Source organism: Lissotriton vulgaris, chromosome 2_1, assembly GCF_964263255.1.
Source record: "Lissotriton vulgaris chromosome 2_1, aLisVul1.2, whole genome shotgun sequence".
In the NCBI taxonomy this organism is placed as follows: domain Eukaryota; kingdom Metazoa; phylum Chordata; class Amphibia; order Caudata; family Salamandridae; genus Lissotriton; species Lissotriton vulgaris.
This window is the reverse complement of record NC_141687.1, coordinates 1800827312-1800842203: the sequence shown is the minus strand read 5'-3', so window position 1 is coordinate 1800842203 and position 14892 is coordinate 1800827312. Positions and strand designations below refer to the sequence as shown.

The 14892-nt window shown below is 40.2% G+C and overlaps 1 protein-coding gene across 1 annotated transcript in view; it reads right to left on the bottom strand.

Moving 5' to 3' along the window:
- SLC67A1 (solute carrier family 67 member 1) overlaps positions 1-14892 on the bottom strand; it is a 904035-nt gene that overhangs the window by 788665 nt on the left and 100478 nt on the right. Inside the window, exon 4 of the mRNA XM_086957851.1 lies at positions 10815-10960. Coding sequence (XP_086813977.1) covers positions 10815-10960 — 146 coding nt within the window. The remainder of the gene's footprint in view (positions 1-10814; positions 10961-14892) is intronic.

Sequence of the window (14892 nt, the reverse complement as noted above, 5' to 3'; positions counted from 1 at the left end):
GACTTACACAGGCAGCTGGTTCCAAACCATATTACGGAAGCCACAAAAACAGTCCTATTGATTTGGTGGCTGTGGATAGGTTCACGGAATGGGACAGAAAACTGACACAGCAGATACCACTCTGGAGCTGCGCTGGTTGTAGCATACCGCATGGTTCGAGGTGTTTAAGAAATGGGACAGAATAGGAATGACTCCCTTGGGAGATAAGGAGTACATCACATATAATGTAATTCCAACAGTTACAAACCCAATTCAAATTGTTACACACCCAATTTCATAAATACCTACAACTCCAACATGCACTGACCAGGTACCACACAGAGCTCACTAATCTACCAGACTTCAGCCCACTGGAGATCAAGTTATTTCTGGGTCGTTTGGTCTAGGGGAATTTCCAAGATATATATCTCTAATTTCCAATGCCCTCATTATGTTTTAGAGACTTAGGCAGAAGTGGAAAAAGAGTTGGTGGGCACCATTGAAGAGGTGGAGTAGAGGGAGGCGGGTATCCGCGCCCTCCCAAGACATCGCTATCTTGTCCCGCCTTCGACCGATCTAATTATACTACCTGCACATGACATAGCTCATTCCAAAGTTGGCATTGGGGTCAAACCCAAGTGTCTCCGATACAAACAACCAGGGCTTTTCCAGGTGGTGTTAGATTTATTCATTACTTAGAATAGTTGGCGTTCTCAGTCTTGTCTGTCATTACACCTTGGAGGTTTTTTATGCCTGGTGCCTTTCCCTTCACACTGACTGTGGTTCCGTCTCCGTTTTCAGGTGGTGTTAAGTTCATTCTTTACCTGATTTAGGGCCAGATGTAGGTAGCCCAATACCGGTCGGAAACAGCCGAAAATACAGATTTTCGGCCGTTTCTGACCGGTATTGGGCTATGGAGATGTAGGGGCTTAAAATACATACAGATTCGGTAAAATTACAGAATCGGTAAATTTACCGATTCTGTAAATTTTACCGAATCTGTCATTTTACCGTTCTGTAAAATTACCGAATCAGTATTTTCAGATGTAGGTAGCACTTTTAACAGTGCTACAGGCCTTCCAGGATTCGGTATTTACCATGTAATACAATTACATGGTAAATAACGAATCCCTGTGCACATGCACATCTGTGCATGTACACATGTGCTATGTGGCACACAGACATGCCCTAAGGGCATGTATGTGTGTCACATGGCACACAAGCCTGAAACAGGGGTGCAACAGGGTGTCAAAGTGACACCCTGTTCCCCCTGTCAATTCGGTAATTTTACCGATTCGGTAATTACCGATTCGGTATTTGCTATTGATTCCAATGGGCTTAAAAGCCCATAGGAATCAATGGCAAATACTGATTCGGTAATTACCGAATTGGTAAATACCGAATCCTACCGAATCCGTAAAAATTACCTAATTTTTACCTACATCAGATTTACCGTTTCATAAATACCGAATCGGTAAAATTCGGTATTTATGAATCGGTAAATCTGATTTACCTACATCTAGACCATAGTGGCTACTGAAAGGGATCTTTCTCACCTAGGGGTCTAAAGTTACTGGTTCAAGAAGCGAACATTGTGTCAAGCATGTGGTGGATCTGACATACACTCCTTATCTTGACCACATTTTTAATACCCAAAACCCGTAAAAGCTTCTAACATGATATGAATGTTAACACTGACACCGGGTCTACATTCTTTACTGACTAAGGTTCTGATTTAGATGTTGGTGGAAAGGATACTCCCTGATGGCGGTCCCCGGAAATGCAAGAGATGTACCCGGGGCAGCGGACATCTCTAAATATGGCAGGCAGAGTACCCTCGCCATGGCAGGAATAAAGTACTCTGCCATGGTGACAGTAATTACTCTGTCCACCAAGATTTAAATCAACTCCTAGGACTAAACTAGCCCTCCCTCCTCCTTTCCATGCAAATTACCATTAGCACCCACATATCTCTCGGAAATTAAGCAAAAGAGCATAATGCCAACATGAATCAAAGTACTCTGGACCATTTTCTGTAAGATAGTACCTAGACATAGACAAAAATACTGATCAGGATCAAAACCATAGCTCTCCATGGCTTCATTATATAAAGAGCCTTTCAGGTGCAAGTGGCGTTTGTTTTTGCTTTTTATACCCTAGAGCAATTTGGTATTAGAAAGGTGCTGAAAATGTTTGCATGGCCCTTCTATATTATGGATTCAGCCAGTGCAAAATGTGTACAGTCACAATGTGAAAGAGGAGTGTGGCCCTATGCAAATAATGGAATTTTATTGCATTTAGGCATAAGTCTCTTTGAGACATGGAAGCAGGGGTGGCAAATAGGCCAACAGGGGGTACAGCATATGTGGTGATGTACAGTCAGTGTGCCCCCTGAAGATTCTCTTTGGTAGGGGGAATCAGGAGTCCCCACGACTCCTCGGGTAACCAACCTCACACGGTGGCAATCACTCACTGCAGCCGCATGTGGCGAGACACAGTCTCCTGCAGCAAGAGGCAGGATGCACAGAGATATAGCACAAAATAATCTGTGTGAATTTATGTATCTCTCTGTGTGAGTTAGCACATTAAAGCAAGACATATTGGCTTCGCCATTGCTTGTTTAATATGTTAGTTAAGCAATGGAAGACTGTGTGAACAGGACCAGGCATACTGTGCAGTAAGGAGAGTCAGCAACTCATATTGTTAAGCATTGACCTGGCACTCCCTGTTTGATTACCACGCACAGTCTACAGTTAAAGTTAATGTGCACATGAGAGTCTCTATCTATTTATGCCCCATAATCTCCTGCATTTCCGCCTCAAACTTCACGTGCAGGAGAATAATTATGTGGTGGCCTCAAATGCCCCTTGACCAACTGAAGCCGGTCACTCTCTCCTACACTAAAAGAGCTACCTGATTAAAGGACTCGAAAGGGTAGCTGTGGCCGGCTGGAGGTGATGTTCTACAAAGCTTTAGTAATTGTGTACATACTATGGAGACAGGACCTGACGGATCCCAGTTTTTAACTTGGTCAGAATTTGCCAAGTTCATTCAGAAGCAAAGCTGCCTTACATGAGGGTGAAATTGGTCAGATGGCAGCCAGGTCACCTTTGATCTTTTGGTGACTCTGTGTTTAATTTGAGTCGTAGGTTGCAGGTTGGATCCACCAGCACTCAGTTTTGGGGACCGGTACATATTTTTCCTCATCTGACTTTGACCTTCAGCAAGTGAGTGGAACACACGGGTGAATGAAGGAGGAAGAGAAAGACAGAAGAGCAGTGACTAAGGGAGACAGCAGGAACCTAGAAGAATGACAGAGGGGCAGGGTGGATTTGGTTGAGGATTAAAGAGACAAGAAATAGAATCAAGACTACAGAGCCTTGGTATTTGGCATGCCAAATTTCAATAGTGCCGGCGGTGGGCTTTCGGGCAAATCTTTGTTCCCCCGCACTTATTCTTTTACAAACTGAGCGTTGGGATGGCTAGGTTCGGTTCGTACTGAACCTGTGAGAAATGCTGGTTGCATGGCTTCTCAATAAGATGATTCTCCTCCCAGAAGCAAGGGAGAATAAACGTTTACAAGTCTATCTATAGTTAAGGCAAGATGATAGAAGTACACCAAGGCTTAGAGATTGTCTGCACTGCACAAGGCTACTCACCTCCTGCTCCAAAACATCAATAAGCGGTTATGTTTTTGCTGTTTTCCTGTATCTATGGCTATACTTTCCACCCACTGACTCTATTCTCACTCTATACAATCCAGAGAATCACAGGCAGTTCAAACACTGCATTTGTTTGCGTTCAGACTTGAAATGTGGCTCGTGGTTATGATTTTAAGAACCCAATTTTGGTTCATAGATTTAAAAAAAATGTATTTGACTTCAATTACATCTTTTGGAGTAAGAGAGACATTTGAATCCCCATCTATTTTCCTTTTCCTTTATTTCATTTTCTCACTTACTACTTTCTTCATTTTGTTTGCGCCTTGGTGATGCATTGGTATTGTCATGCTGTCCTCGCCCCTAACAGTGTAAGGGGTTGGTGTCAGCCTTTTGAGCTTCTCTGCTGTTCTCACCATGTGGTTGTTGTAGCTACTCAGTGATGCTTCATGGATCTCTTCATTATCTTCTGCCTGCTTTGTTCTCGGTCAGCTTTAGTTCATCTTTTCAAAAACAGTTGCAAGAGGTAAAGGGCCATGGGGCAGATGTACTATTGTTCGGTTTTAAAAATTGGTAGCAATTTGTTAAGTCGTTTTGCAAACAGAACCTTATTTTGCAAACCGACTTATGAACTAATAAGTGGGTTTGCAAAAATGAGGATTCAGAGAGAGTCGTAATCTGACCTACCTAAATCATTTTCAGTAGCTACATCGCAAAATGAGACACACTCCAACGGGTCAAAACCACAGGGATGGTGGCTTGCAAGGGTCAGCAGATCACCTTTTCTGTGGCTATTTTGAAAAGAGTGAACTTTTTTGTTTTTAAAGCACCCAATTCCCTTAAAGAAAAGGTGGCTGCTACAGAAAAATAGCTCTGTTTTTTTAAAGTTTCAGAGAGAATTAGTAGTGGTGCCTGGAACACAGCCCACTGCCCTTGAAACTTATACCCCAATTCATATAGGGGTGCTTTCCTTTTGTGAATAGGTTACACATTCCCAACTTGGAAGTCAGAACTTTTCAATGGTTTGTAACTAGAATGAGACTCACAAAACATTCATACAAAATATGGGACCGATTTGCAATCTGAAAGGGAAGCCAACAACACGCCCCTTCCAAATTGGGACTTTGTAACCTTTCATAGACCCATTTTAGGGGTCAGTATAAGTTTACTGACTTGTAAAACAGGTGTTCCTACATAAGAAATACTTACTTTGCAATGGCAAACACAGATTCTGGAAATTGGACTGTTTACAACCGCCATATAGGCCCAGGTTCCTTGGTCTACTTCATGGGTACTCAAAACATTTTCCCGGGGGCCGCATTTTCCCGTTTGGTCTTTGGGTGCGACCAAGGGCAGCACTGATGCCATCTGGGCGAGAAGGGAATAAAGGGAGTGTAGTGGAAGCAAAGCATGTATAGCTAGTGGCTGAACTCAATTGCGCAATGCGAAACTAAAAAACCTGTGATGAATCCCGGCTTTTCACTTGACCAAATTGGATGAACCTGGGCAATTGTTTTATTTAAATTTCCCTCCTTTTTCTTCATTGTCACATATAAGAGGACCTTGAAATACATGACTTCAGGATGCGTGCTACACAAATCCTTCTCCTGTGCTTGGATGTAATCACTAATGGCATTGGTGGGGGGGTGGGAAGAATGAATGTTTCTAAATTCATGTTTGAAAACCATCACTTAAAAAGAAAATACTTCTGAAGGCACTGCTATAATGTGATTTACTAAGATGAAATTGCTGTACAGGTCAATGAAATACACTTTTAGAATTTTGAAAACACAATTGTATTTTTACTTGTTTGCCGTCTTTAAAAATAATGGCTGTCCTAAAGTTAACGGCCTAGTACTTCCTTTCCCTAACTGCAATTAACCTTTAAATAAGTGCTTGCTGTATATTTACATTTTTTAAATGTTATTGCTGAATTGAGTAAACAGCAGCCCAGTGCTACTGCTACCCAGGTAAACAGTAGGTAAAGGTCAGGAGATTGGCATACAGTCCCCGGGACGTACTGATAATATCACTCGTCTACTTAGTTAACAGATGGGTTTTCATCTTTTTCATCATTTGTATAAAAGCATCCATTTTTTAAAATGCTTTTGTCAACAGAGGAAATCTAACACGATTTCAAATACACGAGTGCAACCAAAATAATTACACATTTGAAAAAAAGCCTAAATCCCATAGCCCCAGAGGAGGGTACTCTACAGCCAAATGGTCTGCAGAGACTTGTTTTGAGAACAAAAAAGCTCTAATCAATGAGAGAAGAAAGTGTTAAGAAAAGAACAATTATACCAAAAGCAGACAAAGGATGATAAAAATAGGAGGCTAAATATACACATAGTGAGCATTGCCTCTTGGCTAGTCACCATCCCTGTCCAAAACGGAGTACCCGCTGCACACGGAGCGCTTAAAAAGAGACCCGCACCTAAATTGAAAATGGCAAAACCAATATGGCGCTGCCAAAAATGTTAAAAACATCTTATAGCCAATGACTTCTAAAAGGTGAAAAGATACAACCATGAAAGGGTGAGGTAGTAGTTTTAGGAATCTAATTAGTTCTGGTGTAACATAAAAGAGAAAAATGCTTCAATACACTGGAAGTCCTTTTTCTTTGCGATGAAAATAGAAAAAAGTACTCTATATCCAGTACCACTAGTGACACTTCATACTGGCAAGAGATATGCAAGGTGCACCAAAAATAATTTCTGCATTTTGTTAAGAAGTCATAATTGTAATGGGGATCGGTTCTAGTACATATTCATGGAGAAAAATCTCGGAATACATTAGAAGCCTGTCTGCTTTTTCCTAGGGAAATAACACCTTGTCCAGGGTAGTAAGCATTATATAAATGTAATTTAAAATACCACGTGGCTAGAACCACTTATGACTGTCATTATTGCAATGGTGATAAAATATTTACGATGTGTAGATCCCAATTCCTACAGACTATTAAGAGATTGTGTGTCAGTTGTGCGACCAACAAGTAAAAAGGCAGAACAAATGGCTAGATGTCACTCCAGACAAAGAGGGTTTAGTTAAGAGCTAGTTCAACTGAGGAGAGGATGTTAAACCATTCACATTTGGAAGGTGGGGCAGCGTCATTTTGATTCCATCCTCAGATACTGTAGGAGTTTGTTATAATCATGTGTAGTCCCCATTTGAATATATTCTCTGGTGAAAACGAATGAGATTTACGTATTGTATGCTTAGGATGTGATTAATGGAAACGTATGCTACACTTACAAATTGATGTTTAGAGAGAAACACTTATAAATGTGTCTCATGTACAGCTACTTAAATGATGTGTTCAGGTAGACAATGTTATCAATTGTAGTAAGTGAATATAGTTATACTAATGTATCATGACATGATTTGTTAACATAATTTGCTATATGTCAGTAATGTGCACGTATTTGTAACTCAGTTCATTATTCAGTTGACGTGATTTTACGACCTCCAGCATTACTTTGGTTTAAGCTCATGTCAAAGTCTCACATTTAATTTGTATTAAACCTTCAATGAAGAATGTATTTGCTTGTATTTTTCTTTCCACTGCAGGTATGGACTAAGCTTCATTATTTCTTAAATTAGTGTTTTATTTTAGTTAGATAGCAAGGTATGAGAAGATAGATCTTGGCAAGGAGAAACGCGGTAAGGAAGTTCTCATGGCAGAAGAGAAGAATAGCTAAGGACGAATGGAGAAACAATAATCGATGTGGGAAAGGCTGTGCCAGTACCCAATTTGCGCTGGAATCATGTACAGTTACCAGAGTGATCTTGTAGTTTACCTTGATTTCAACTAATATGTTATGCTGTAATGTAGTGAGGGACAGAGAGACCACTTAGGACTTCATGAGGTGCAAACCTCTATTTTCCTCTTAGTGACTTTATGCAACGTGACCTTTGGTTAGAGTTGCTTCTACTGGAGACTCTGACAGCTGTCACCTTTCTATTTTCCATTTCCAATGGACTAAGGCTTTAGATTAGGGTTGTCCCTTTAAGGAAGTGTAGTGAAAGAATATTGTGCTCATGCTTACCTTTGAAAATCATTTTATGCAATGTAACATTCAATTATTTCTCCTTATTACTTGTATTACCATAACTGAATTAGTTGTATGCTTTTTGTTATATAGGGTACATTTCTTTAGGAGATTTGAGCTCACTCTGTTTGTTCTGTATTTCTATACAATTATGTTTAGATTGATTTATATTACATTTGTTTTTGAATTCATAATTAAACCTTACTAATCTCAGATTTAGTTGTTGAGTGGGTTATTGTGTAACTAAATTGGTTACACTCGATGGAAATGTAATTGTGGTTGTTTCCTCCCTCTTACCTCGCAAACAGCTAAAAAGACTATCTGGATTAGTAGGGATATTTAAGAGGGCCAGAACGTTCTCAAAGGTTTAAACGTAGATACATTGCCACCTTTTAACTGCAAGATCGTTTGTTCAATGGCATGCCAATGCACAGTTATGGATATGTTCGTATCCACAAAATGCTGAACAAAGAGTATGTTGGGTGGGAGATATCTATAAAGCAACCCTTTTTTATGTTTCATCCATTTTTTGGATGCTTTGATCGCTCCCTAGTGTATCAGGCAAGCTATCATTGACAAAGTCATTCATATAGCAAATCTAGTGGATTTGCCAGTGCTTATTTCATTATGAAAAAGTTATGAAAAGAAATACTGCAGTATGTTTGAGCACTAAAAGAGTCACAAATGTCCAACTTGGGTGTTAGTCCTTAGTGCTTGCTCGCCCTGCGACAGTTCTGTTCAGCTTGCCCGCAGTCCGCTACCCTCTGCTGCCTGTATACCTGCTGCCCTCTGTCTGTGTCTCCTCTCCTCGATTCTTGCTCTATATTGACTCTTCTGTTTGCTTTTCTGGCGCCTATTGTGGCCTTTTCTGCTTGTTTTTTCCCCTCTGTTTTGCCTTCTTCAGATCTGCTTTGCCTTCTCTGCTAGTTTATCTGCCCTCTGTTTTGCTTTTTCTGCTCACTTTTTTTCTGCTCTCTGTTTTGCCTTTTTCTGCTCATTTCTTCCCTCTTCCCGCCATTTTGTCAAGACCTTGCTTTTCGACGCAGACCTCGCAACCTAGCACCTAGATACCCCAAGAGGTGACAGTGGTGCGCTCTAAAAATGTTGATTGATTGATTAGTTAATATGAGGTACGCAAATCCATTGCTTCTTGAAACCCCAGGAGAGTGCTTGGCAATCCCTCTGATTGAAATATTTTTCAATTGGAAAACTAAAATGGTATATCATCGGGGTTAGAGGTCAAGTGATGTTAATCCCTTTGATAGCATCAAGAGAGAGTGTGTTTGCTATCCCTATGATTCTGATGAAATGCTACCACTAGACCATAAACTTACTAAAACTAGCAAATACGGCCAGCAAGCAGATAGGCTCTTAATAGTACTGCAGGATGCATAATAAGATTTTGTTCACCTCACTTCAGTTTCAGAGAGAACAAACCCCCAGGACTAATTTAGTCTCTTTTCGCAAACCTTTAAAAAAAAAATTATATTTTCTATACTCTTTATCTTCTACACTCTATGGGCCTTTTTTTTGTTTTGCACTACGAAGAAAAGGGAAAGGAGGAGAATGGATGATGTATATGAAAAAGGTAGGAAAAAAAAGTAAGAACGATTTAGGAATTCACGAAAAATGTTCATGGCACTACAAGTGTGGAAACATTTATAAATCGATTAAAAAAGAAAAAGGTTGGGGGTAAAAAAAAAAATTGTGTAGCGATAGAAAAGGAACAGTCCCAGAGCTGGCCGCCCTATGAAAATGTACACAGGCTTGTGACCATTGCTGATATGATTTACCAGCAATGGTTACAAGGCTGATTTAGCTAAGTCAACAGCCTACAATGAATTGTAGAAAGGGGGAATTGGAGGCTACGCTAGGTTTAATTGAGCCACTTTTTGCCTGCCCAGTAGAGTAATACACAGAAATATGTGGATATTAGATACCTATCTTGATACATATACATGAGGGAGGAAGTTAGTCAATAGTTTGCACTGCATAAAACTATGAAATAGTGAGGGAATATGTTTGAAATTAATTAGGTTTTTGTATTTTGTCCCCTACGGTAAACAACTGTTTTTCATATGAAAAGATTTTTAATGTGAATTTATCCTGAAGAAGGCAGGGATTTGATTCCATAAACTGCCGAAACGCATTGTCAACATAAGCCATACAAAGAAAAGGAAATTTTTTAGATACTTTTTTAAAGTGTTGTTATGTGATAAATAGTAATTGATTATTCATAGAGGTATATAATGACAACGGATGATTCCCAATCGCAGTATACAAATAGAGGAATGGTTAAGTATTGAAACTCCTATATAAATGAGTTTTGATATTGATTAAGAGCTGAATGTTTTGAGATTTGAGACTGAAGGGTATTTTTTTCAACCGTATATATATATATATATATATATATATATATATATATATATATATATATATATATATATATATATATATATATATATATACACACACTGTTTTGTATACACTGTGTAGAATGAAATGAGCTTGAGTCATTGTAATACATGTATACATAAGTTTTAATATAAAAGAAAAGAATCATTTTTGATGGTGTAGCTTATGACTATTGATGGGGAACTTTACTCAGTGCACTCTGATTGACTTAATGAGGAATGGTTATTGATTGTGAGCACAGAAGGAAAGCTTGTTTTTTTTAATTGGTTTTAGATATCCTGTCCCTTTTAGCTTAAAATGGTTACTCTCTGATTTTTTTAGAGATTCTCAAAATAAAACATGATGGTATGATTACTCGATTAGGTTTTCAGGTATTTACGTTGATAATGTAGGGAGGCTTTTTTGATAATGACATACCTCTTTGCAACTATTGGATGTCTAATTTCAGATCATTTAATAAAAGCATATTTAACAAAAAAACTGGCTTACATTCAGACGTCCAAACTTTGAGGACGACACAGTAGAACCATTCATGTATCCAGGTTATGACAGCATGACTAAAAATATCATGGAACATGATCCTGGGCAAATTGAGCATCAAGTAATCATGTCCATGGTGACAGTCATCTTTAAACACTGTTAACCTTTGCTCTACGTCCCACACTCAAATGAAAAATATGTATGAATTTGTAATAATGTCGTACTGTACCTGGGAGCCCATGCATGAACAGTGATGGAATCCGGGACATGAACAAGAGTGGAATATTGGTAGTGATGCCAAGTAAGAGATAACACAAGGATCCACATAAGAAGGAAAGTGTTAAGGCAGCCCGTACACCAAACTGGTCTGAAAACCTAGATGGGTATAAAAATAAAGGATTTTAAGAACATGTGCATCACATTGAAGATAAAGTACATGCACTCCTGTGCAAGGCCTGTCCTACTTTTCCAACAATATGCCTTTATTTTTTTAATATATTTTATCAATGTCTGGAAGCCCAATTTAGCCTGTGCAAACATCATAAAGATACTTAAATGTTAGAAACGTCCTAAAACAAGGGACATGGAAGTTGACTCTCTATTAGGGGTGCCATCATTTCCAAACTTCCCAATGCAGCACCCGTGTGAGGTGATTGGCAGGAAGCAGCATCGCAAGGCCCTGATAACTCTACAATAAACATCTGAATAGCTTGTGCATTAGATGCACACAGCACTGCTTTGTAGAGATACGACAGGTAATAAAGTCTTATGATGTAACAGTTTTTCAGTCCTTTGATTCTGAGGACAGTTGGCGAGCTCATAGAAATATGCTAGACAATACAGCAATCTGATGGTGAGAGATACTTGGAACACTCTTTCAGTGTTTGCCAAAATATTTCCTTACAATTTCCAATAACATATCTATCGAATTACATCATTGACTAAGGTCACTGTGGTTAGCACGGACAATTTTTAAGACAGAATCTCAAATTTTCAACATAATTGTAACATCTTCCTGTGTCCTCGTCAAAAATTGCCCTTTCATTTATGGTGAGTTTATGTGACTATGGGCCATATGTATCATGCGAAATTGCGATCGCAAATGCCGAAATGCGCCGAATTTCGGCGTTTGTGATCGCAATTTTGCTAAGTGGTATGTATGAAGGCAAATCTGCATGCAAATTGCAATTGCATTTAAGGAATCACAAATTCAGCAATTCTTTGAATGCAATGTAAGAAGAACCAAAAAAGTGCAAGTTGGCTTTAAGGAATCGCAAATTACCACCAACTTCAAGTTGCCCTTTTTTGCATTTTTCAAAGTGCAGTGTGAAGCACATACATGCCCTTAGGGCATGTATGTGCGCCACATTTGCAGCCATGCTTTTTTCAGGGATGCAACAGGGTGTCCTTTGGACACCCTTGCACCCTTGAAATTGCATTCTCAATTTGCGATTCTCTAATTGCTAATCGCAAATTGAGAATGTGTTCCCACTCATTCCTATGGGCCTCTAGGCCCATAGGAATGAATGGGAAGGTATTCCTAAATTGCAAATCACAATTTGAGATTCGCAAATAAGTAATATGTAGGATTCGCAAAATGTATTGCAAATCCTACATACATAGCATTTTTCAATTCTCAAATAGCGAGTTGCAAAAAATTGCTAATTGAGATTCGCAAAAGAGGATTTTGATACATATGGCCCTATAGCTTTTAACACACAATGAAAAAATGTGCTATAGAGTGATCGGCTCTATGGAAAACAATTTTTAAAATGTTATTATTTCCAATAGGGTCATATTATATACTAGAAGGACAGATCAAAAGCAGAAAATAAAGAAGGAAATAATCAGATAGGATGTAGTACTGAAAGCAGCATTCCAAAGCAGAGATAAATTCTAAAGTGTCAACTGTAAAAACACCATTCTAACAAAGTATTGTGCCCTCAATATGAAGCACAAAAACACAGAGAAGTTAAATTCACATAGGTAAGGATAAATGCATTATTCCAAACTCCACATCTATGTTCCTTAATAAAAATATATATATATCTACATATGGTACAAAGTGGTGGAGTTAAGTAGAATAAACCTATACTTACATTCACAATATTTACGTCCGCAAGATTTTGGCCACAATATTCTGGAGTTGATATTATAGAGGATTACCCATAGCGGAACCAACAGACTAAAACTCTGTTTTCACAGTTAATTAATTTTTTATAACAGTTTTTATCATTTTTCATGCGAATCATATTACAGGCATTTTGTGTAATATTACTTTACGTTCCACAAAGTAATTAAATTGCAAGTTAACGCCTCCCCACCGTACAGATTGATCACATGATGCCTGAACTACCCTATAGTCTCAAGGTCGCTCATACTATACAAAATTAACTACTATTTGAAACAATGCTACAGCCCACTTAGTTTTGTTTATTATGTGCCGGAGTTACTGTCTGCCAGACCCCGCTTACATTCTCCCCATCTTTCTGGTGCCACATTTAGCGGCGGAAACACCTTATTTCACGGCTTAAAAATGATAAATGGGATACTAATTTATAAGGTCACAAGCATGGCAACAGGTTCTCTGTCTTCTTATGGCACAATCTTTGGTTCCTCCCCCATAAAGGATGCTATCACTTCCATCCATAAGTCTGCTATAGGCTAATTTGCGGACTACCCACTGCTCCTTTGTTTACGTGGCAGCCCCCTCTGCTATGGCCCAGCTCTCCACTGCTTTCTTCCACCTGCCTTGCGGAGGTCCCTCCGGTGATCTCCAATGTAATGCTATGTCCCTATGAGATTCAACCAGGCCAGGTTAAAGAATCTGTTGCCCATTTTATTTTCCGTCTTATGCAGGTATAATCCCATCAGAAACCCTTCTATTGTTATCAAGTCCCTTCTATTTAGTGTGCGTTCATACCCACTGCAACCCTAGTCCACAAGAAGTGTATCGCCAGCGTTACTTGGAAAGAGGGTGGAGACCCGACACTGAAGTGAGGAGATTGGAAGCAGGGCTACAGTTTAGAAATTTGTTAGCAAGGAGCTGCTGAATAATGGGGCATGAGCACTGCAGTTATGTAGAGGTGAGTGAAGGGCCTGCAGTTTCTTTGTTAAAGGTACATTTTTAAGCCAGGTCTGGCCTTTTGTCTGTCACAGATTACTCAGGAAGCATGATAACAGTCATGTTATTTTAAGCAGCTATGTAGAGTGCATGTGAGAAGTTGGCCCGATATGCAGTGCTCACTATTTTAGTGATCACTATGCATCGGTCCAAACGACCCTTATGGTGATTGGTTGTAAGTTAACCTTATAGACCAGCTATCCTAGTAGCATGGATACGAGCAGTCTTCGGGCTAAACTCTAGAGGGCGTGTTAACCATCACATACCCCTTGAACACCAAGTGAAAGGACACCACACAAGTGTTATGAAAATAAACAGTGTATTTATTAGAATCACAACAGCCCTGTACTCTTTATGAGGACAGGGTACTAAGCACACAACGAAACTCTTAAGAAAATACTTCAAGTGCACAATCAATACAAGTGCCCGAGGGCATGGAAAGTTTAGTGGTCTCAGGCGGACCCGATAAGGCAAGTCGGAAGCGATAGGGACTCGGGACCCTTAAATAAGGAGGCTATGCGGGCACCGAAATGCCGAAGTTATCTAGCCCCAAGGGCTGCGGCTGCACAAGTCTTTACAGACGTTGGGAGTCTTCGCTGACGAGCCAGGAGCCGGAAGGAAGGAGTTGCTGGCCGGCGCCCAGTGGAAATAGTTCGTAGAGATCCAAGCCTGGATCAGAGATGGATGACACCTGAAAGCAGAGGGGACCAAGTTCGTACTACTAGCCAGTAGTCAGAGGGTACCAGGAGGGCACCGGATGATCGTCACCTCGACTAGGTGAGTGGGCGACGCTAGGCTCTGCAGTCTCACGGACCAGGAGGCGTTGTAGGCGACCAGGATGGAGGTGTGAGCTGTCCCACGAAGGTTGATGCTGTCGGCGTCGCTGGGCCCAGGATTGGGGCAACAAGCCTTGGCAAATTTCAGGGCCACGTGGTGGTCCTAAAATGGCGTCTGGAGTGGACCAGGAGGGTCCGGGGTGCTCCTCTCGCAGAAGGGAGCAAAGGCCAGTCTGGAGCAACCAGACCAGCAGCGTTGGTTGTCAGGTGTCGTCAAGAAGGTCACAAGCCAGCGGCTAGTGACCAGACAACGTGCTGAACAGCAAAGAGCAGAAGGGCCCCACGCAGATCGTGGAGATGCTGGGAGGCTGCACTTCGGTGCTGGAGCTGCTCAGGGTCGGGGCTTC